The sequence below is a fragment of the Saccopteryx leptura genome, chromosome 2 (genome assembly GCF_036850995.1).
Source record: "Saccopteryx leptura isolate mSacLep1 chromosome 2, mSacLep1_pri_phased_curated, whole genome shotgun sequence".
NCBI lineage: Eukaryota > Metazoa > Chordata > Mammalia > Chiroptera > Emballonuridae > Saccopteryx > Saccopteryx leptura.
Genome location: NC_089504.1, coordinates 23,489,580 through 23,514,318, shown reverse-complemented (window position 1 = coordinate 23,514,318; position 24,739 = coordinate 23,489,580). Strand labels below are relative to the sequence as shown.

Sequence of the window (24,739 nt, the reverse complement as noted above, 5' to 3'; positions counted from 1 at the left end):
CGTCCCCTGGTGGGCAGAGCATCGTCCCCTGGTGGGCAGAGCGTCGCCCCTGGTGGGCGTGCTGGGTGGATCCCGGTCGGGCGCATGTGGGAGTCTGTCTGACTGTCTCTCCCCGTTTCCAGCTTCAGAAAAATACAAAAAAAAAAAAAAAGCTGAACATGAGAAATAAAAACCAATCTCCAACATTACTGTGCAGTATTCAGGACACATTGATTGCACTTTAGTGAAATATCATACTTAATCAGGCAAAGTTATCCGAAAGGTTTCCCAAAGGCTAGAAAATGGGGTTCACAAAAACAATCCATCTGATGTCCTACACAACCAGATTCTAATTTAACAGGAAATGAAAGATGAAGTCATAATCCTTTACAGATACCTTAAATTTAACTGGGCATGAACGGTTCCTTTACCTTTCCTGCCCATGTCCTTCCAGCCAAGCCCTGCAGCAAGGCAGTCAGTATCATGCCCAGGTATGGAGGTACTAGGGAGCTGGTTTGTTTTGCAATAGATGCCATGGCAATTGCACCCTGGGCTTTCATTTTCCAGGACTGAGACTGTAAAGCCTTCTGGGTAATAGTAATCAACTCCTGCAGGTATAACCGAATGCCACCAAAGGAACCTAGGTTATAAAAAGCAAAATTAAAGCAACTTTTAAGTGAAAAAAAAAAAGCCAGCGACCAGTCTAAAGCAGTGATCCTCAATGATTATACTACACCACTCTCTAAAAGGGAGATAAAGCAGGCATGTTGGGATCTGTCTTTATGACAGCAGGACCTGATAAACTTGGATGTGTCCACAAGGGTGTCTTACCAATGGTCTCATCCACTGATATACGTCAAGGTAATAAATAAATAAATAAATAAATAAATAAATAAATAAAAAGAGGTGAGGAGCAGTGCTCTAAATAATCCAATAAGCAAACAAAATTCCTATTCCCTCTCAATTAAAACAAGTAAAACTCTACTCTGCTGGGGCAGCAATGAAGAAGGAAAGAGAAGAGCTGACTGCCAACCTTGAGAACTCAGCAATTTAGATACAGGCTCAAAACAAAATGGGACACATGCTATTAAGGTCCTGGGAAACTATAGGAGTTCACAAATAAAAATACATGAGTAAAAGACTCCAGCTGCGGTTCTTAAGAAACAGGTTTAATTTATTTACAGGTACTAGTTACTAACCAGGAACATTCTCCTGCCACACTTCAGTCCATAAGTTACATTCTTCTTTTTCTGATTTCTCCTCATCAGCAATTTCATGCATGCCTAGAAATGCCAAAGGCAGAACTTCCTTGGCATGGTTCTTCAACACGTCGGGGCTGTACCGTCCAATAGCATGAAGAGTCAAAGCACAGGAGGTCTTGTAGATGGGCTCTGAAGAGCAGCAGAAAAAAATACAATCTTGATGCTACTTTTTGTTTAAGGCTAACCGATCTAAACAGACTATGGTTCAATATACACCACAGCAAAACAAAACAGTAAAATCAATGAGAAATGATCCCAGCAAAGCACATAAAATCACAGATGGTAAGACTCGATTTGTATTGTTTTATTAGGTTATTAACATCAGAATTTAAATAAACATAAACATCAACAAGGTACCTTCTTTCTCCATATACCAGCTATTGAGCTTCTGTAAGAGTTTCTCAGTGCTGCTATCCCGTGAGGTCTGAAAAAAGAAACAACCCAGTCATTTCTTTATAATTATCTTAATATAATTACTTAACTAAGAAATTCAACTCACCCGAACTAAATGGCCCATGGCAAATGCACAGGATTTCTGAATCACACTGTTCCGATCTGTCAGGCCACTAAGCAAAGCACTCATAAGTTTACCTGTCAAAAATAAAGGGGAAAAACCTGACGTGGCTGACCAAATGTATTGCTCTGTTCCCAGATCCCAAACAATTTACTTAACCCTGTAATTAATACTTGATATATCGTCCCATAGTAGTTTAGAACCCTCCTATGTTTTATTTGTATTATCCATTTGCTTCCTTTTACCTGACATAAAACTTAAAATTAACTTGTCTCTAGACTATTGTGAAGAAAGTTGAAAAAAAAGAAAGCTAAGTACATAAAGTTCATTAGGCCCATCTGGGAGCCAATCCAAGAAGAAAAAGATTGCTAATGTAAAATTAGCTATACAGTAAACAAAACCCACAGGATGGCAGATAACATTACCTTCTTGTACCACTAAGAAATAACCAAACACTTGTAAAACAGTGAAAACTTACTAAACTTGATCATCCTTTACCTCTTGAACACCAAGGGATAAAAGTAGAGGGAGAAAAAGTACACAGTATCACAAGTAGTCAGAATGATAATTATTTTTCTTTTTAAAACCTTGTCACACAATACATGGCCATACAAATATATCACCATGTGGGGTTTTGACACACTCACCTGAGTAAGGTGTTAGATCCTGGGGACACTGAGTGGTTAATGACACAATGACACTGGCACAGCCTCCCTACGGATCACAAAGGCACAGGTCTAAATGTGACGGTCACAGTGCACTAGCAAACCCTGTGTTTCAGCTGGGTATCAAAGATTTAAAGATAAAATATACACAATGCCTAACAGCCCCTCCAGGATTCAATCTAGAAAGAGAAAAACTCTAATTTTAAATTAGCCATGCAGAGATTTCTTTTTCAAAACTCAGGCAGGAAGATGGGTGCTCTCATACATTGAAATTAAGAAAGAAAAGTGGCTCAATCTTTTGGGAGGGCAACATATGTCATCTTGTCCATCCTTGTTCTAACATTTCCAGTTCTAAGAACTTAACCAAAAGAAATAGTTTTAGGTGTTTCCCAAGTCATTCATCACAGTGCTTTAGTATCAAAAAGCTGAAAACAAATCAGGTGTTTTTGATGGGTTAAAATAAATGATGTTACAGCCACACAACAGAATATCACATGGCCATGGAAGAGGATACTGTAGTAGATACAAGCACAAAAAAGAGAGTTGGAGGATATATTTCAAAATAACAGTTGCCTGACCAGGCGGTGGCGCAATGGATCGAGCATCAGACTGGGACATGGAGGACTCAGGTTCAAAACTCTGAAGTCACCAGCTTGAGTGCGGGCTCATCTGGTTTGAGCAAGGCTCACCTGCTTGAGACCAAGGTCACTGGCTTGAGCAAGGGGGCACTCACTCTGCTGAAGCCCCAACCCCCACCCCAGTCAAGGCACATATGAGAAAGCAATCAAAGAATAACTAAGGTGCCGCAACGAGGAACTAATGCTTCTCATCTCTCTCCCTTCCTGTCTCTCTGTCCCTCTCTCTGTCTCTCTCTGTCTCTGTCACTCACTCACACACACACAAAATAACAATAATAATAACAACAGCAATTATCCCTAGGTGGTATACTTAGGCCAATTTTCAACTTTCCACAGATCCATAAATGCTAAAGGTTTTAATACAAGCAAGAGTTAACTTTGTCAGGAGAAAAATAAATGTGAGTTGTTTTCAAAGTTTGTGGGTGTGGGGAGAGGTCTCATCCTTGAAAAATCTTGGAAAGACGTTTCTCTATCTAAACACCTGCTGAGCCTTCTGCAAAAAATGCTAATCGCTGCCTTAAAGTAACCATGCTCTGATAACTGGATGAGCATTTCCATTAATAACTGACAATGACAAGAACCCAGAGGACATGTACATGGCAAGCAGCGGACAGAAATGATTCCACTGAAAATGTAAGACATTCATTCTTTTTTTTTTTTTTTTTGGTGGCCCCACATATGGTCAATTCTTGAGAATGTTCCATGTACACTAGAGAAAAATGTATACTCTGTCACTTTTGGATAAAATGTCCTGTAGATGTCTATCATATCCAATTGCTCTAGTGTTTTGTTTAAGGCTAATATATCTTTATTGATTTTCTGTTTGGATGAATGATCTAGAGCAGGGGTCCCCAAACTTTTTACACAGGGGGCCAGTTCACTGTCCCTCAGACCATTGGAGGGCCGGACTATAAAAAAAAACTATGAACAAATCCCTATGCACACTGCACATATCTTATTTTAAAGTAAAAAAACAAAACGGGAACAAATATAACATTTAAAATAAAGAACAAGTAAATTTAAATCAACAAACTGACCAGTACTTCAATGGGAACTATGCTCCTCTCACTGACCACCAATGAAAGAGGTGCCCCTTCCGGAAGTGCGGTGGGGGCTGGATAAATGGCCTCAGGGGGCCGCATGTGGCCCGCGGGCCGTAGTTTGGGGACCCCTGATCTAGAGCCATCAGCGGTGTATTGAGGTCTCCAAGTCTGATTGTATTTTTGTCAGTTTTTGTTTTTAGGTCAATCAGTAGCTTATATTTTGGTGCTCTTTGGAATGTAAAACATTTATTAAACTCACACATTTCATTTCCGAAATAAGTTACATGTCTTAATTTACTAGTGCAACCATAAAAAACAAGATACTTGACCTAAAACATTAGATCTTATAAAAAAAATAATAATTTCAAACATTATGGCTATTATGTTTTTGTGGCCTAAACAAATGAAAATTACTCTTGTGAAAAAGACACTTACTTACCTTAGTCCCAAGGCCTACACCACTCCTGATCAGTTCACATAACCTGGGAACTAGCTCACCCAGCACCGACACATCCAGATATTGCAGGCACTTTTGGAAAAGAATAAATATAAAGTTAACCTTAGCAAATAATTAAGTCCATGCCACATCTTCAGTTAAAAACTGCCCGTGTCGGCCCTGGCCGGTTGGCTCAGAGGTAGAGCGTCAGCCTGGCGTGCGGGGGACCCGGGTTCGATTCCCGGCCAGGGCACATAGGAGAAGCGCCCATTTGCTTCTCCACCCCCCCCTCTTCCTCTCTGTCTCTCTCTTCCCCTCCCGCAGCCGAGGCTCCATTGGAGCAAAGATGGCCCGGGCACTGGGGATGGCTCCTTGGCCTCTGCCCCAGGTGCTAGAGTGGCTCTGGTCGCAACAGAGCGACGCCCCGGAGGGGCAGAGCATCGCCCCCTGGTGGGCAGAGCGTTGCCCCTGGTGGGCGTGCCAGGTGGATCCCGGTTGGGCACATGCTGGAGTCTGTCTGACTGTCTCTCCCCATTTCCAGCTTCAGAAAAAATATACACACACACACAAAAAAAAACAAAAAACTGCCCATGTCAAATGTGCACCCGCTGGATTTGACACGAAGTTGAAAAATCACTGGTTTGAGTTTGCTCTGATTTCAATGTTAAAAACCATTACAACCATTCACTGGTGGTTCAACATGAAAAATAAAACAAAAATAATAAAAATCATGACTTACTAAAGGAGAAAACAATTAATAATTATCCAAGAAAAATGAATCTCTCTGGGCCTACTTCCTCTATCAATCCATGTTTAGTGTAAAAGACCTAAATTAAAACTGATCTTTGCCTGACCGGGCGGTGGCACAGTGGATGGAGCATCGGACTAGGATGCGGAAGACTCAGGTTTGAGACCCCGAGGTTGCCACCTTGAACGAGAGCTCATCTGGTTTGAGCAAGAGCTCACCAGCTTGAGCCCGGGGTCGCTGGCTCGAGCAAGGGGTTGCTCGGTCTGCTGAAGGCCCATGGTCAAGGCATGTATGAGGAGGCAATCAATGAACAATTAAGGTGTTGCAAAGCACAAGGAAAAACTGATGGTTGATGCTTCTCATCTCTCTGTTCCTGTCTGTCTGTCCCTGTCTATCCCTCTCTCTGATTCTCTCTCTCTGTAAAAAAACAAAAACAAAAACTGATCTTTAGTGGACCAGCCTACCAAATCATCTTAATTAAAGTCAATTTCTTAGCAGAATTCGCTATATATTTAAAAATGCAACGAAATATATTCTATTATTAATGAGCATATCTACAAGGTGTTTGTTTGCTAACTACTCCTATTTCTTTTAAGTTTTCTTTCCTCCAACCCTCCACCCAATCCAATTAAGACATAACATTCTTAGACAAAATTTGGGTAACAATCTCCCAGCAAGCAGTAAAAAAAATGTCTATTTCTAGGCCCTGGCCGGTTGGTTCAGTGGTAGAGCATCGGCCCGGCTTGTGGAAGTCCCAGGTTCGATTCCCGGCCAGGGCACACAGGAGAAGTGCTCATCTGCTTCTCCACCCTTCCCCCTCTCGTTTCTCTCTCTCTCCTCCCCTCCTGCAGCCAAGGCTCCATTGGAGCAAAGTTGGCCCCGGCACTGAGGATGGCTCCATGGCCTCCACCTCAGGCACTAAAATGACTCCAGTTGCAATGGAGCAATGCCCCAGATGGGCAGAGCATCACCCCCTAGTTGGCTTGCTGGGTGGAGCCCAGTCAGGCACATGTGGGAGTCTATCTCCCTGCCTCCCTGCTTCTCACTTAATTAAAAAAAAAAATTCTATTTCTACTGTGCACCCTTGTGATATACTTAGCAAAACAATTTTCAGTACTGAACTAACTCTCAATTAACAACTCCAGGGTATGCAGAGCAGTCAACTTTAGTGACTTTAGAGACTCCTAATCCAAAAGTCCAGGAACTTAGAACCTCGGTTCCAAGCAGCTCTCTTCCACAAATCTCCTCCTATGGCCGATAAAACATACCAACACTGCTCGATTCTCTCCCTCTACCTTTATCCTGCCTGCTTCGCTGTGTACTTCTGGCCTGGGCCATCCTAGGTCCTCCCAAAGACAATGCTCAGGCAGAGACAAAAATCTGAATCTTGCTAACTAGGCCAAAGATATTTAAAACTATACAGAAATCATTAATATATTGTTCTCCTATAACACAACTCTGGGCTAATGGGGTCTAGTATTTAGAAAATTATTTATTCCATTTAGCAATACAGAAGAAGAAAGAACTAAACTTAGAAAAAACTGAAGTCCCAACAGCTGCTTCATTCATCCCTTAAATTTCCATTTCATTTAATGTAACCTGAAGACTTTGAACAATTACACTCTAGGGTAAGCAAACAAATCACCTTTCTTATTACATTAGGCACTCACTGACCGTGTTGATTGTTTCCATCATGGGAGAGGACTTGGCCGCGCTGAGCCGAGCACTGTCCATGGCAGCCTGAAAACACAAAACAAAGTCACTCAGCACCTTCAAGTAACAGAGAAGAACCTCCACACGCTCCCATAAAAGGGCTTAAGGCCAAATGAAGAACCTTTTTAAAAATAATATGAAGATACAAGTCAAACATAAATCTAATTTTTTTTAAGATTTTATTTATTCATTTTAGGGAGATAGGAGCGAGAAGGGGAGGGGTGGAGAAGCAAATGGATGCTTCTGCTCTGTGCCCCGATGGGGAATCGAACCCGGGATGTCCATACGCCGGGCTGACACTCTACCACTGAACCACCTGGCCAGGGCCTTAACTCTGATTTCTTTTGATCTAGTGTACATTCAACCATGTACCTTTAGACGCAGCATCTCACTACAGGTGAGAAATTTAGACAATAGTTAGAACATAATTGCCATCAAAAACTAACATAGTATGGCTCTGAGCAAGTCTTCCAGCTTTCTATAGCCTTAGCTTCTTCATCCATTAAATAATGGAACAGACTAAATAAATTTCTAACTGAAATTTTTTTAAAAATGGGTCTAAACAACAAAAAATTTTAAACGTTTACTGCTTGAACTTTGTAAAAGGTCTTCATATTTACAGTGGGATTTTAGTCTAACACTTGTGCTGTAGGAGAAGTTAACACTAGCCAGACATAATAAATAAGAAAAGTAAGGCATACAGAAATTACTTGTCCAGAGCTGTAAAGTCTGAACTAGAATTTATATTTCCTAATTCTCAATACTGAGAAGGTTGGGGAACCTAGGAAGAGACAAGATTAACTGCTAAAAGAATGGAGAAGAAACAGCAATATTAGAGGCAAAGGAAAATGAGTAAGTTATTACATTAGTATAGGCAAGTTAAAAATCAAATAGTCAACTAAGAAAAAAACATTTACAGTCTATATGACAGGGGTCTGATAGTTCTGATAAGCAAAGACAAACGTAAAAATATAAATAAGTCAAGTACAAAAATAGGCATGGAGTAGAAACACAATTCACAGAAGAAATAAATGTGGCTAATACAGTAAGGAAAAGGCAACGGACAACACTAATGACAGGAAAGTGTAAATGAGAACAATGATTCGTGCTTTTCAGATTGATATTCAATGCTGGCTTTAAGACATGAAAAACACAGGACATTTATAGTCTCTGATGCCACAAAACCTCTCCTACAAAAATTCAAAATCACCTCATTGTGGAATATCAGGCATGAGTTAAAAAGAACGAAATAGATCTATATACAGACATGATGTACTGTTAACGACAAAAAGCAAGTAGCACAATTCAAGTCTGATTCTAAGATTAGTATGTATGCTTGGTTTTATAAAGTTTGAAAAAAGACACAGGAAACTGTTGACTGTGGGTCCGCCTCAGGAAACAATACTGTGCTGGGAGGGGAGAGAGGACTCCTAGGGAATTACTTTCTACTCTTTGTGTTGTTTTTATTTTTCACAATAATCTATAATTTAAAAAAAACTCTATAATTTTAAAAATACTATAGTATATCTAAAAAGCAGAATAATTTTAGTCTATGCCAAAGACTAGATATAAATCCTCTTTCTTGTAGGTGCAAGTGGTCCACTAAGGGGCTCTGAGGGTATAGAAAAGTAAGGCATATTGAAATGACTTGCCCAGGGCTGCAAAGTCTGAACTAGAATTTATAATTCCTAATTCTCAACACCTAGAAGAGCCCTAAAAAAACAAGCAAACATGTACCAAAAAACTGTTAAATAAATGCATTTTTCTGGACAGAAGTGTCATTTTCATCTGAGTCACAAAGTAGTGTATGAGCCCTCTTCCCACCCAGCCTGTGAAAAAACACTCCGTGTGGTCACAGTAATTAAGCTGTTTCAAGAGTGGTGAAAGGACCATTTAAATCAGGCAATTTGTCAAAGGACAATAGAAGGATTGTTCAGATGGACCCCAGTCCCCTAACAGGCCTCTTCCTTCATTACACTTACCAAATGCCTATGTTGTCAACTCACCTTTTCCTGGTCTGTAGCCCGGAGACTCAGATAATTGAGGACTTGGGGTTCCAACACACTTAAGGATTCTAGCAGAGCTGGGATGAGTTTCGGTGCGTGTGGTTTCAGCATGGCTCCTGCACTTTTGCTGATTTTCACAAGGGTGTTAATGCTGCAGACACACAGACAACATAGAATCCTTTTAGCAATAAGCAGCAGCCCTACAAATCTAATTATGAGGATGTTTTACAGTTTATTACATTCAATAATATAGTCACTTGGTTATACAGCCTTGGTCTTAGCACTATTTTTCTTTTTTTATTTTGTATTATTGAAATTTTCACACTTATATGAAAGTACAGAAAATCATAAATTAAATTCTATGTACTCTCCACCCAGTTCAATAATGAGTAAACTTGACTGATTTTATTTCATTTATACCGCTACCAAAATATACACAAACATACTTTTTTCCCTGCCATTGGATTACTTTGAAGCACACCCTCTAACTGAATGCCAGTATATTACTAAGAGGCAAGGACATTTTATCAATCAAAATACCAATTTATACCTAAAAATATTAATAACTTCTTTTTTCATCACCCAGGATCTCAATTTCCCTATTTCACAATTTTGTTTAAGTGTTTGCTGAAATCAGATCCAGGTCCATTCACATGCGGCAATTTACTACTACATTTTGGGAGGGGATGACAGAGACAGAAGGAGAGACAAAGAGAGAGACAGATAGGGACAGACAGACAGGAAGGGAGAGATGAGAAGCATCAGTTCTTCATTGCTTTTCCTTTGTTGTTCATTGATTGCTTTCTCATATGTTCCTTGACTGGGGGGCTACAGCAGAGAGAGTGATCCCTTGCTCAAGCCAGTGACCTTTGGCTTCAAGCCAGCAACCATGAGATCATGTCTATGATCCCACACTCAAGCCAGCAACCCCGCGCTAAAGCTGGTGAGTCCACACTCAAGCCGGATGAGCCTGTGCTCAAGTCAGAGACCTCGGAGTTTCGAACCTGGGTCCTCCGCATCCCAGTTCAACACTCTATCGACTGCACCACCGCCTGGTCAGGCTACTACATTTCTTGAATTTTTTTTTTAACAGAGTCCTCCCTCCTCTTTTTTCTTATAATTTATTTGACCTCACTGATTGCATCCTGATGGTGTCACTTAACATGTTTCTCTGTTTCTTGTACAGATCTGCAAGCTAAATCAAGTTCAGGTTCAATTGTTTCAAAAATTAGAATCTTCCACAGCTGGTGCTGTGCATGTCGTGTTCCGTCACAGCAGAATGCACATAACGTCTGCTCCTCTTTTGTGCACTGTTTGAAGTGATCGGTGGAGTCAAGTTTGGTTAGCTTGAACCATTCATTCATTATAAAGTTCCCCATCAGCATTTCACCAGTGGATTTAGGAGCCACTAATGATCACTGCCTAGATTATTTTACTGAGGATAGTAAAACAATGACATCCTAATTTTATCATTCCTTTGCATTTGTTAGGTGAATCCTTCTGGAAAAAAAAAATGCCTCATCAACTATGTGGTTATGATGAAATACTGTTGTACAATCGATTTAAACTTATTTTAAGAGTGAAATAAAAACGGAATAAAGTTCCTAGATAGAATTTTAGCTTAAAAACAAACAAAAAAAAATACAAACTGGATCCTTCTCTGTTGATTTTAACTTAAAACAGCGATTTATGTCTAAATGGATTAAGTGTATTCTTTTAATATTTAATTACTGCAGGTGGTAGACAATTTATTTTAACCTAATAAACAGTTTAGGTTTAAGTTCTGCAATGTTACGAAATGGTACAACCAACAAGCGAGCTCCCAAGGGCCCGTGGCACAACAGGAAGATGTGTTTGCTGGGTACAGACCAGTGAAATTTTTTTAAGAACACTCTACTCAAGGTTGAGGCTAAATGGCAAAATGCTGGTCAAAAGCAAGATTCCCATGAAAATGTTCCTGTGAAAATGTTCCAGGTCTTTTAACAAGTGTTCCTTCTTGGGTTATTTTGGGTTCTCCTTAACTCATTTTCCATACATTCAAATCTACCAAAGAAACCAAATTCTACTAAATGACTAGGAACTAAGTAAACCCAAAATGTTCATTTCATCAGCTGAGTCACACCTGAGGGCTCGAACTTCTGTCACAGGACTCATCATTCCTTTGTCCAGAAGGCAAGGCAGAAGGGCTGCAATGGTTCTCTGGCCAGCTGCTCCTTTGGCAGGGTCACACATTTTCACACAAACCTTACACACCAAGAAGAGAGAAATTAGTGAAACTGACCCTTCACTCAACACTTCCTACTTCCCACATCCACAGAAAAGGATTAGTGAATCCACTTTCTATGGCACTACAGAAAGAAATGGAGGAATGAGATCTAGGATTGAGCCCTATGTCTTTCAATAAACCAAATGGATAATTTGGTAATGCATTTTACTTTCTAAGCTTTAGCCTTCTAATTTGTGAAATAGGAAACCAATGAAGATGAAATGAGAACATTTATAAGAAAGTATTTAACAATATAACCTAGAATGTATTAAATCCCCTATATATCACAAAATCAAGTTCAAATGGAAAACTAGTTTCAAAAAACTTTCCAAACTCATATACAAGGACAGATTAACACAAAAACACAGCAATAATAAAGAGGAAAATCAGATGTTGCTTAATCTAAATGAGTAATGTGTTCTCCAGTGTCAAATAAAAGTCGTACCTTATATCAGGGGTAGTCAACCTTTTTATACCTACCGCCCACTTTTGTATCTCTGTTAGTAGTAACATTTTCTAACCACCCACTGGTTCCACAGTAATGGTGATTTATAAAGTAGGGAAGTAATTTTACTTTATAAAATTTATAAAGCAGAGTTACAGCAAGTTAAAGCATATAATAATAATTACTTACCAGGTACTTTATGTCGGATTTTCGCTAAGTTTGGCAGAATAAATCTTCATAAAACAACTTACTCTAGTTAAATCTATCTTTCTATTTATACTTTGGTTGCTCCACTACCGCCCACCATGACAGCTGGAGCGCCCACTAGTGGATGGTAGGGACCAGGTTGACTACCACTGCCTTATACAAAGATCCCAAAAAAGCTCACCATTTAAAAGATCAGAGATATATTCATTAAAAATACTAATAGGTATTCTAGTGTAACAGCACCAGTTTTTCATTCATTGTAAGAACAATGAACTATAACATGACACCAATTAAATTTCTGCAACTAAATTTCATTTTATATGATGAAAAATAAGTCATTACCGCAGTTACTTAGAACCCTGTCCCATTTCACCCCCAAGGTAAGATAAGAGTTTTCACCTTGCTCAGAGTTTTCAGAGCTAGTTCTGCTGCTTTTCGTACAGATTCCTAAAAGTGAGAAAAGTGGCATCATAAAAGTTAGTTTCTTTCCATAATGCGTAACTGCCTCTGGCTCGACAGAGATCAGTGAAACGTCCTACTTCAGTACCAGGCGAAAAATAGTGTTTCATTAGGCTCTTTGCCCACCAGGGAACATATTACTATAGAATATGTTTCTATAATACATATATGTATTATAGATATATATTATACACACACACACACACACACACATATGCTTGTTTACTTATCTACTTTAAATTAGGTATGACCTATTTTGACCTTACAAAAATATGACTACTATATATAACATTTAGTTTAGAAACTAAATGTATTATAAAAGCAAGTATATTTGTGAGGATTCTAAGGGACCTAAAAAAAATCTCTAATGAATAAACAATAAAAGGCAAAACTGAAATGCTAATTTTAGTGATAACATATTAAAATATCTAAAATTTATATTACCCAGGAAAAATTCAGAGGAATTGGTCACATTATTTGGGAATGACTGATCCAATTTATGAAACTTTTCAAAGTAGAGAAATTCTGAATTATTTCTAAACTGTTATCTGTTCCTAATCAATACCATGAGATCTCTACTGAAAGAAAGTTAGTCAGTAACCACCTTTTTTAAAAAGTCAATTCAATTTAGATCTAAAGATGCCCAACCTTGCAAATTCACAGACACATCAAGACTTAAACTTTGGGAAGGACTTGCAGTCTTTAAAAATTATCTGGATATTGACCCTGGCCAGTTGGCTCAACGGTAGAGCATCAGCCTGGCATATGGAAGTCCCGGGTTTGATTCCCAGTCAGGACACACAGGAGAAGCGACCATCTACTTTTCCACCCTTTCCCCTCCTCCTTCTCTCTATCACTATCTCTCTCTTCCCCTCCAGCAGCCATGGCTCAAAAAGTTTGAGCAAGCTGGCCCTGTGCGCTTAGGATAGCTCCATGGCCTCTCCTCAGGCATTGAGATGGCTCAGTTGCCGAGCAACGGAGCAGCAGCCCCAGATGGGCAGAGCATCACCCTGTAGGGGGCTTGCCAGGTGGATCCCAGTCAGGGTGCATGTGGGATTCCATCTCTCTGCCTCCCTACCTCTCACTTCACTAAAATAAATAAATAAATAAACAAATAAATAAATAAATAAATTGTTTGGATACTGAATTTTAAAATATACAACCATACAAATTTTAACAATTTCAGTTTAAGCTATTCTATAAATAATGATTTTTACCTTTATATCATCTTGTACTCTAAAAAGAGTTTCCCAAATTTCTGGAAGTTTATCAATGATGTCATCTAGGGGTCTTCCTCTCAATATATCATTCAGAGCCAAACAGCTGAAAATAAACAATTTGGTTTCAAATATATGATTAAGAAAGCTCAATATTTTACTCTGAAACATTCATATCAAACAAGAATATAGATTCTGCCTATCTGTTGAGTCCTAACCTTACCCCAACTAAAGAGAACAATGACTAGTCTCACCTTGGTGCCTTGAATATACCCAGACAAATGGCATTTACAGTCATCAAATGTCTGTCTCCTACAACTACGATACAATCACTCTGAGACGATGCATCATTTTTTCACTTAGCAGTGTACCCCCAGGACTTAGCACTCTGCCAAGCATACAGCAGGCACTGACTATAAATTAGGTATGTACACATAAATCCTCCTCTAACAAAGCCATGAGAGCATATATCTTGATGTCTAATAATTTATCAAGTGGCCATCTACTTTTTCAATTTCATACTTATAAAAACTAAGACATCTTAGAAAAACCACTGACTAGAGTTTAAATATTTAAATAATAATAACTGTCTAATCCAACCAAAATATGCTTTTTAGTAGCTTTAATTTACTCCTTTGGCACAAAGTATAAAACTTGGAAACTTGAAGAAAAAATAATTGAATTGCATTTAACTAGTTTTGTATTTCCAAAAATGGTACCTGGATTCTCGAACTCGCCACATATTACTGGTGAGATTCTTTACCAAATCTTGAAGAATTTCCTTCAAATACTTATCCACCTAATGACAAAAGTAAAAAGATAAAATCAAAAACGCAAAATCTCTCACGTCTCAGTCTTTTGGCTAAGATCGAGTGTAAAAATGCAAAATCTATCATAATCAAAATTATCCCCTCTCTCAAGCGCCTGACCATGTTTCTGTATGTAAGAGACTGGATATCACTCTGGGCCTCTCAGTCCATGATTCTCTCCTCACTTTGGTTACTAAATGCTGTCAGACTAATCACCTAAAATGCACACTTGGCCCTCTCATTTCCTCAGTGCACGAGAATAAAGTCCAATCACCTGGACATAAATAAGAAGTCCTCTGTGACTCACCCAGCTCCAAAGGTCCATGTTCTGTCTCACAACCATTTCTTGGCACATACAACCTCTACGACTATGACCTCCATCCATCTCCTACTTGCTTAACTAACGAATCTTGTCCTTCAAGTTTCAAATTAAGCGTCACATTCACAGAAAAGACTGGCCTACTCCCCTCTGTGTTCCTGCAGCACATTCTTAAGTACGTGTCAGTCCTCATGATAACTGTGCTGCTCCATCACAGTGAGAGCTCAAGAGAGGACAATGTCTCACTTGTCTTTGCCTCTCTGGTATCCTGTACCGGGTCTAGCACATAAAGAAATATTATAACTGCTCAGAAACAAAGATGACTTTAACCTCTTAAGCCTATCTCTTCTTATATACACTTGTCAATCTGGTAATGACCAGCTGAAGGCGGACTCCGTCTCAGTGCTGATCCAGAGAACCTCAGAACTTACAGCTTTTCCCCCTTTACTCATGTAAAAGAGGTTTGTTAGCCTCACCTATATGTAAGAACACCAAGACAGAGGAATAAACTCACCTAAGATTTAACAAAAAAATGTCTTTCTATAGCCACTTCTCTCAACATTCTCCACAGTGATCACCATCCACATCTGTGACTTTACCTTTCACTCATACAGAGATAACACTTGAGAGCTTAGGCCTCAGGCCCTGAACTCAGATTATAAAGCAGACGGCCCTATTAGGTCCTGACTGAGCCAGTGGTACCAAATAACTTCCTAGAGCAAATGACTCAGTCACCTTTCAGGGGGACCCCTGAGTATCTACCACCACGAACAGGAACACACTCAACCTACAACCAGACTAAAGAGAGAGGAAGGGCCCACAGCAGGTGCAGGAACTGAAAAGGTATAATAAGGATCATAAATTTATTTAAAGTGAATTCTGAAGTCACTAAAGGGTTTCCAACCCAAAATGGCACCATCCACTTTGCATTTTTTAAAAATCACCTTTACTGCTGATAATTAAGTGAAGGAAGGCAAAGAGACAAGAAAGATAACAACCTGTTCCTCATGAAAAAATCAAGAAGAGAATGGGTTCAAGGAATACTCTGGAAGCAGAATCAACAGAATATGCCACTGGATTCAGTTGTGGGTGGGGATAAAACAGAAAAAATTCACAAGGATGACAGTGAGTTTTGTGGCTTGAGTAAATGAAGGAGTGCTGAGAACAGAGAGGGAGGGTTGTCTTTTCAAGTCCTATTCTAGACATACTAAATCTAAGTCTCTTGAAATAACATCGAAGTTAAAATGTCAAGCAACAGTTAAACATGCAAGTCAGAAGCACAAGTCTAGTCTAAGCCAAGAATATAAAATTGGGAACCATCACTAGAAATGCCCTGGAACTAATGAGCTCATCTAGAATGATAAAGTTGAGAGAGTAAAAGGTCCTCAGAGGCAAGGCTGGAGTGGAGAGTCCTACTATCTAAGAGTGGAAAAGAGTACAGGAAGTAGCCAGATGACAGAAAACCAAGAGAGAAAAACCAAATGGAAATTGCCTGCTTCCTGTCTATTTCCTCAACTAAGTCACCTCCCTGAAGGCAGAAGCATGAGCTGCTGTGTTCTCCACTGCACCTCTGGTACCTACCAACACACAGCACTCCGCTCGTGGGAACACACTGCCATTTCCTCACCCGCCACCCAACGGACAATTTAGATTGCTTTCATTTTTGAGATTTCAATATATGTTGTCATGACCATATTTGAAACTGAAAGAAGAAAGCAAGCAAGAAAAAAAAGAATTTTTATCTGTTTAAACAAATAAGTATACAAAGTAAGAAAGAGAGACAGGCACTGGGTTGAAGTCCGGTACATATCTTCGACAAGGGGTTCCCAGAGACTTGCCGTGGATTTGTCAGTGACCAACGCGTTCCAGATGCTCGTCATGGCCTGTCGAATGGCCAGGTTAGGGTCAAACTGGTAACGATAGAGACGAGGCACCAGCTGAGGCAGGAAAGGCGCCAGCTGCTCTCCGGCTCGGGCAGCGATCACATTAAAGCCAAAGGCAGCACCCTTAAAAAATAAGACGAGGTGGGTCAGACACATCTGTTGCAGTAAAATATTAACATATTCAGCATATGACGATCACAGAACTCTCCCTCCCAAACTTGTCCCTGGATCACGCCTCATTTCCTGAGTGCCCCAGCTTTACCCATCAAGACAGCAGCCGTGTGGTGGTCTGACTCTCTAATCACAGACTTGCACAAAACACACTGCACATCAATCACTGTTCACCAATGGAACAGATTTGGTTTGGGAGGAAAGTAAAAAATAAAAACTGTCCAGTGATAGTAACTTACCTTCCTAGAGTTCCACATTGCATGATGGTTGGCTAAATTCATAAATTTATACACCAGATCTGGCTGGCTAAGATCACTGGCGAGAGAACAAAGCTCCTTGTATGTAGAAAGGCCCTGGCTTGGAAACAAACAAACAAAAGGTATGAATAATGTATCACTCTGTCTCTGGCCTAATGAAAATTACATCCCCTATATGACTAGGACAACTTAAAATCATGTTTCCACTCAATGTGCAGTTCTGAGTTATCTCATCACAACAGAGGCAGAGAACCAGATTAAAAGAATATAAGGAGTCACCTAATTCAATAATCAATAATGCTGGTAAACAGCCTCAACACGCCTGCAGCTCTCATGGAGGTGAAGCCCCCCACCCGGAAGGCAGCGCGTGATTCTTCATTACATTGTGCACGGATCTCTCACAATCATGGGACTGACTTGAAGTAACTTGTCTTCCCTCAGTCATTTCTAGCTAGAGCACACCAACCCTGGTAATAACATCTCTCAAATACTTGGCTGTTTGTGTTAGTTAATCTGTAAAGAGTGAGCACTTTTTAACAACTTCAGAGTTTCGAGGGTGAGTGAGGAAATGGGAACTACTTTGGGATGTGAAAACAGTGCCCTAGGAGAGAACAGCAAGGACAGAGCAAATGGCTGTTTTCTGAGGCTGCAGATGACCCTGCAGCCTAGCCCCCAGCCTGGTCCCCACAGGCCCCCAGCCAGGCCCAGCAAGCCACACAGCTTTACCTGAGGATTTCTTAGAGGAAAAGCAAATGTGACCACAATGGAGTAACAACAAAGGAGGTAAGGCTCTAGGAATTAATTGGAAATGCTCAATTGACAACTCTAAGACCCCAAGTCCCCTAGAACCTCCCCAAACACTAGGTGCAGAGGATGCCCAGCTATGCTGCCAGACTGCCTCCCTCACCCTGGGGTTCACTGGGTGGGAGCTGACAGAACTTTCCTCGTCCAAGGCCAGGTCCCCTCCCAGAGCAGCCCACCAGCAATGGCGAGGCCGATAACATAAAGGCCTGGCCCCTCAAGGCAAGAAACTCTACAGGGCCATCCAAGGCCAGCTCCAGAGCTCCTCCCAAGGTCAGCATCTGCTTAAGTGCTGATAGTAGTAGGTCAGCTCCCCTGGGGCCACTGGTCCCATTCAGCTTCCTTGCCCCCCAGGGTGATGATTGGGGGGGGGCACTCTATAATAACCGGCTAGCACACTAATCTAATTTCCACTTCAGAGGCTGTTTCCCAGGAAACCCAATCTATAACACTAGGCTTCTCCCACAGAAGTTTTTTTCTTCCACTGACACATTTTCTAGGAGGATGGAAATCAACTTTGTGAGTGCTCTCTTCAAACTAAAGATGTCCACGATGACTGATCAATGGATTTCCCACTTACCCATCAGGTGTTTTGCCAAGACCTCCCCCTTGAAATACCACAGTCTCTCCAGAAACTTCATGTTTAGTTCTAAAACAAAACAACATTAAAAATTTAAATTAGACTCAAATTTTTCATAGCAGCATTCAAACTAATTGATACATTTCATCTGCAAAGCGATAAAATCAAATTCCCTGTCAAGTAGCTTCAAGTGCAAGATGTCAAAGCTGACTTCTCCTTTCCATCAGCCTAAGAATTTTGTAAAATGAAGTCTAGAATAAACAAATAAATAAACCCCAATATAAAAGACATCCAATACAAAGTTGCACAGAATAAAATGTGACCTCACATTAAAAACTATCCTTTCTACAAGGAAGGCAACATGAAACAGCAAGCAATTCAATTACAAGAATGAGAATGATGTCCTCTTGCATACTCAGATCAGACATTGAGTGAGAGGCAAGCTTCCTCTCCATATCTGCATTTCTATTTAGCCAACAGAAATCACAGTATTTTTGTAACCCAATTCTTTAAATGTCCTGAGATCATTTAATTTTCAAAATCTGACATACTGGCAGGCTTCTAAACAGTATATGCTGGATAATTAAACTGCTAGCCACAGCATAACAATAACTGACTTGCAATTTAGAAAAGGTTTAATGAACAGAAATATAAAAAAGCGGAATTTTCCTTCTTGCACTACATATTCTCAGCATGTGCAAAACTCACACAACGTGTTTGATTCTAAGCTTTTCAGGTTCACCATACCTTTTGCCAGTCATAAGTGTTTCTACAAGTGTAGAAACCAATTCCTGTTGATCTTGTTCATTGCCCAGTTCATACACCAATCCAAGGCCTTTGGAAGCAACATCTTGGCTAAGCTCTGCACAAAAGTCAGACAAAATAATATTACTTAAAGAAAATTTTGTGTAGTGGCTGTCAAGTTGAAATTTTTAAAAACTTGTCACATTAACCCAAAATAATATCAAAGTAAAGATATATATAACCTATTTCGTTAAAAATGTTTAAATCATCTCAATGACATGGCCCCCAAAAGTCTCTTAAATGAGGACTACATTCACAGAAGATCCAACGCACAAGCCACGTCAACACTGCTGGGCCTCAGTGCGCAGCGCATGGCAACGGGATGGATGACCCCGGCTGCACGTGAGGGGCAGACAGCCTCATGGCATTTCAATACAACCACATCCAATTTTCTTTAGATGGAAAGTCAACACAAGGCCATTATGTTTAAATAATTTATAAAACTTAAGCTACTATAAATGCCTCCCACACATATCTTTGCTCTCTCCTGGCTTAGATCATAAAGAGGAAAGGAACCGGAAGTAGAAGGAAGCTATTATTTAGTAGAAGGAACTAAAGTTAAAGAAGGCCTCAGCTCCATTTATAAATTAAAAACTGAAGAGTGTGATTTACTTAGAAAATAAATAAGGATCAAGTTTTCTGTATCCTTCTTTCATGTTCATTAATATATTTTTCTCCAAAATTTGAAATACGAAGTTTGGAAGTCAAATATTTACCATCATTTTCTGACAAAACGGACACAAATGCGCTCTGAATTTCTTTAAGATGAGACTGAAAGAAGAAAAAAGGCACTGAGAAAACTGAAACTCTAGCTCTGCGGGTGACTAAGAATCTTGCCCTCAGGACACACAACACCTATGAAACCGTAGGCCACAAGGCGGTCACAAGCCCTGCCGTGCTCTCGCTCTCCTCTACGAGGGCGGCCAGCAGGCAGTCCGAGCACAGTCTGAGCCTCCCCATCCGCACCGCCATTCTGGCTGTATGCCTCCTGGTTCAGAACCATCGTCCAGCCAGCATGTACCAGGCTGCCACCCTTCATTCCCTCACGCACAGCCTACTTCAACACATCGGCTATTACATTAGTTAGTGACCCTCACACCTTCGTACACTTTCCTTCCTGCCACCCTTCAGTTGTGAGTATTACACAGCGGCCTCTCTGGGAGCACTGATCACACCTGCCGCACGGCTCACCTTCACTTCTTCATGGCTACTTAGCTTCCTCACAAGGGAGAGGAGCCAAACGCAGGCCGCCTGCCGCACGTGTGGGTTGGGGCTGACGATTTGCTTATTCAAAATCACATCCAACACCCAGGGGACCACATCATTCACTCTGGCTCCTGGGGGAAAGCAAAGAATGATAAGAAGAAATTAAAATAACTGAATATAGTTTCCTGAATAAAATAAATATTAATCAACATTTACTCAATAAAATAATCACATAACATTAAAATCTAAACGACTAAGGTATTTAAATCAAGTGCTGAAGGAACTGAGAATTATTCATGTCAGAACCTACCTTTCAAAGGTACTCAGGTAAGTTCAGTTCCCTAGAATGAAAAATTATCCCCATAAGGGGGGAAGCTATGCATTATGCAGGGGCAGGGCACCTACGGGAAACCTCTGTACCTTCCTATTAACTCTGCTGTGAGCCTAAAACTTCTCTTTAAAAACTAAGTATTTAGAAAAACATTCTCCCCACTCTCTTTTCTTTCTCTGCTCTGTCTTTCCCATTCCCCTCTAAAAAAACGAGCACATAAATCAACTTTTTTTGCTTCCCTTTCCCCTACAGCAACTATGCCATTTATCTCCTTTCCTGTATTACCTCGGGGTTCCCAAAGTCAACACCACTGCCAGTCTAGGCCAGACAGCTGGTTGTGGGGAGCCGTCCTGATTTAGCAGTATCTGGGACCCACAAGCACTGGAGAGCCATTGCACTGACCCTGCTCACATGTCCTGACATTACCAAATGTCTCCTGTGGGGCAACATCTTTCTCTTCTAGTTGAGAACCGCGGCTCTACATTAAAGCATTTCAAAATAGTTCTCTCTACTCAGTCTACATTTTTCTCTCCTGTTACTTTCTGCTGAACCCATTCAAAAACCAGGTTTTCACCTTTTCTACTCCATAAAAATTACTTGTAGGCCCTGGCCGGTTGGCTCAGCGGTAGAGCGTCGGCCTGGCGTGCGGGGGACCAGGGTTCGATTCCCGGCCAGGGCACACAGGAGAAGCGCCCATTTGCTTCTCTACCCCCACCCCCTCCTTCCTCTCTGTCTCTCTCTTCCCCTCCCGCAGCCAAGGCTCCATTGGAGCAATGACAGCCCGGGCGCTGGGGATGGCTCCTTGGCCTCTGCCCCAGGCGCTAGAGTGGCTCTGGTCGCGGCAGAGCGACGCCCCGGAGGGGCAGAGCATCGCCTCCTGGTGGGCAGAGCGTCGCCCCTGGTGGGCGTGCCGGGTGGATCCCGGTCGGGCACATGTGGGAGTCTGTCTGTCTCTCCCCGTTTCCAGCTTCAGAAAAATACAAAAAAAAAAAAAAAAAAATTACTTGTACGAGGCAGCAATTACCACCCTGTTGCTAACTTCAATGACTACCTCTTGCTTCTCATCCTAACTGATCTGCCAGCGGTACAGATGGGCAGTTGACTGCCCATCCACCCCCACCACACACCTCTTCACCGATTTTTTTCACTTTGCTTCCAGGACCCCTATTTCAGAGTCTCCTTTTCAAGGGCGCCTATTTATCAACTACCAAACCTGAACTCTGGGGAACCCCCGAGCTCCTTTGTTGGGCTTCTCTTTACCTGCTTGCTCCCTTAGGGATCATATCTAGGTTCATGGCTTTAAATGCTATCTTTACATGATCCTCCTAAATACCTTGCAACCTGGAACTCCTCAAAATTCCATACTCATCCATCCAACTGGATGAGTAGGCAGCGTTTCTGCCCTCCCCGCACCACTCCACCGAAGCCATCTCCCACGGCCTCCCCAGCTTAAGGAGTGACTCCATCCTGCTAGCTGCTCACGGCAAAAACTTCCAAGTCAGCCCTGACTCCTCCAACACTTCACATCCTATCCAACAGGAAATCCTACTGGCACAACTTTCAAGTTTCTGTAAGCATCCATTTTTCACTGACTCCATGCTACCACCATTCCCTCTCACCTGGAACTCTGCAATAGCCTCCCAGCTGTCCTCCTTGCTCTGTCCTTGCCCAGCTTGATCTACTTTCTACACAGCTCTAGAATGGACCTTCCAAAGTATAAGTCCAATCAGGAGTCTCCTCAGTTCACAGTTCTGCAATGGCTTCCTCTCAAAGGTTCCACAATGGCCCACAATCTCCTCGTGATCTGGCTTTGCACCACCCCTCTGACCTCATCTCTGACCCCTGTCTCCTCACATACTCTGTTCCAGTCCCACTGGCCTCAAACACATTCATGCTTCAGAGCCTTTGCAAATGCCACTGCTTCTGCACGGACTGCTCTTCCCCAAGACATCCACACTGCTCCCTCCTTACCCTCTTCAGGTCTTCACTGTAAAACACCTTCCTGAGAAGAGGTGCCCTCTGCACCAAAATGACTGCCCACATTTTATCTACCACTTTTTCTGCTTTACTTTTCCCCACAGCACTTATCACCAATTAAATATTTTTAATTTTTTGATTGATTTTAGAGAGAGAGGAGGGGGAGAGATACAGACAGACAGAAACATCAACCTGTTCCTGTATGTGCCCTGACTGGGGATCAAACTCACAACCCTTGCATATCAGGACGACGTCAAACTCACCGAGCTATCCGGCCAGGGCAGCACTCACTACCATTTAGCATGTTGTATGTTTCCCTTAACTTACACTGCTTCTTGCCAAATCCCCCACTACAATGTACGCTCCATGAGAGAATTTGACTGTTTAATCATTCTTGCACCTAGAACTGTACCTGGCTCATACTAAGCACTCAATAAATATATACTGAACTAATTTATTACTTAATGCCCGGTGGCTATGAAAAAAATTTACAAGTAGACAAATTACTTTGTTTCCAGGGAAAATAGCTTCAAAAGGGTCTTAGGAAATCACTTATTTTAAAGAAAACAAAATTGTAGATTTATCACTATCTGAAATAGAAAAGGTAAGACAACACATTTGGATTATTTGTAAAATGAAAACAAAGAACTACCACCTTGAAAACTAACTAGTCACTCATCCCCTAATCCACTCCATGCAGGCATTCCAAGCTGAGCCGAGCCTTCCTGCAAACACTTCTCAACCTCTCTTCTCGGTTCCCTCTTGGGCTCCTCCCCTTCCAGTTGTCATTAACTCTGATCTCTCCTTAGCCTCAGTCTGGGACAGTTTCCCTTCCCTGCCTGCACTGGGTTTAGGAAATGGCATAGAAATAGTGTTAGCATTAGTTGGGATATGGATAGAGAGAGAGAATGGCTTTAGGGAATAAAGAAGGCAAACCGCTACAGAAGGGGAGAGGAGGAAGGAAAGATAATTTCAGGTTTAGACACACAGAAACACTGATGCCTATGGGACCTCTGTCTGAAAATCCTGACAAACTGTTGGCAATACAGCTCGGCAGTGGCAGACAATGGTTCTAAGGAGATATACTTTGGAGGTCATCAACAGGTACTGAAGAAAGCTGCAGGTGTGGGTGAAATGGGATACCCCAACACCAATTAGGGGTGCAGAGGAAAAAGAGCCAGTGAAGAAGAAAGAGGAGAAGTCCAACAGAGGTAAGAAGAAAACCAAGGAAACCAGTCTTGCAAAACAAAGAGAAAAATGTTGCAAGAAAGAGTGGCCTATATACTAAAGGCCTGTGTGAAAATGTAACCCGGTAACTAAACTAAACTAAAAAAAAAAAAAAGAACAGGTAAAAGATTTCAGAAAGTATGAAATGGGTAAGAGAGGACCCTAAGAGAAAGAGGATCTAGAATCCAACTCACAAAGTCTGGAAAAGGCCTGAAGAAGGTAGAGCCCTCTCAGCGGACATGTGCACTTACATGGGAATCCTGGATATAGAAAGAGGTAGTAGGTGCTAAGCTACTCATTAGTCACATTAATCAAGTTCTCAGAGTCAGATACTTCCCCATAACCACAACTGTAGCTGCCTCCAGTTCTCCTATCTGGGCAACAACACTGACCAAATTAATAAGCCCTTATTAGATTCTCACAATGTGCCAGGTACTGTGTCACATGCTTGAGATACTAAAATGGCTAAGAAATAGGACCTAAGTAGCTTCTCAAATGCTGTTCCTTCTATTCAAATCGGGATTAGTGCAGTGTAACAAAAACATTCAAACAGCTGAGAAACAGTTGAGAATGACAAACAGAACACAGATGATCACTGTTCAGATCCAAGATCCATCATCATCCATTTCTCCACAAAATTTTGTTTTCTTTTCCCTAAATATTTAAAGACAGAAAAACCTCCCCACTTACTGAACATTTTGATACTCTTTTGGATGAGCAAAAAGCCCAGGATCCAATGTTCCAAGAAAAGTTGAGGCAACACAGAGGAAGTTGAG

The 24,739-nt window shown here is 41.1% G+C and overlaps 1 protein-coding gene across 5 annotated transcripts in view; it reads right to left on the bottom strand.

Annotated features, from left to right (window-relative positions):
- ECPAS (Ecm29 proteasome adaptor and scaffold) overlaps positions 1-24,739 on the bottom strand; it is a 117,750-nt gene that overhangs the window by 15,027 nt on the left and 77,984 nt on the right. For all 5 annotated transcript variants that reach the window (XM_066367443.1, XM_066367441.1, XM_066367440.1 and 2 more), the window contains 18 exons: positions 20,414-20,559; positions 19,939-19,993; positions 19,166-19,280; positions 18,419-18,487; positions 17,020-17,137; positions 16,565-16,732; positions 14,318-14,397; positions 13,599-13,704; positions 12,322-12,369; positions 11,127-11,248; positions 9,005-9,155; positions 6,960-7,025; positions 4,541-4,630; positions 2,403-2,469; positions 1,741-1,832; positions 1,599-1,665; positions 1,179-1,370; positions 411-619 (listed from right to left, as the gene is read on the bottom strand). In XM_066367443.1, coding sequence (XP_066223540.1) covers positions 411-619; positions 1,179-1,370; positions 1,599-1,665; positions 1,741-1,832; positions 2,403-2,469; positions 4,541-4,630; positions 6,960-7,025; positions 9,005-9,155; positions 11,127-11,248; positions 12,322-12,369; positions 13,599-13,704; positions 14,318-14,397; positions 16,565-16,732; positions 17,020-17,137; positions 18,419-18,487; positions 19,166-19,280; positions 19,939-19,993; positions 20,414-20,559 — 1,961 coding nt within the window. The remainder of the gene's footprint in view (positions 1-410; positions 620-1,178; positions 1,371-1,598; positions 1,666-1,740; positions 1,833-2,402; positions 2,470-4,540; positions 4,631-6,959; positions 7,026-9,004; positions 9,156-11,126; positions 11,249-12,321; positions 12,370-13,598; positions 13,705-14,317; positions 14,398-16,564; positions 16,733-17,019; positions 17,138-18,418; positions 18,488-19,165; positions 19,281-19,938; positions 19,994-20,413; positions 20,560-24,739) is intronic.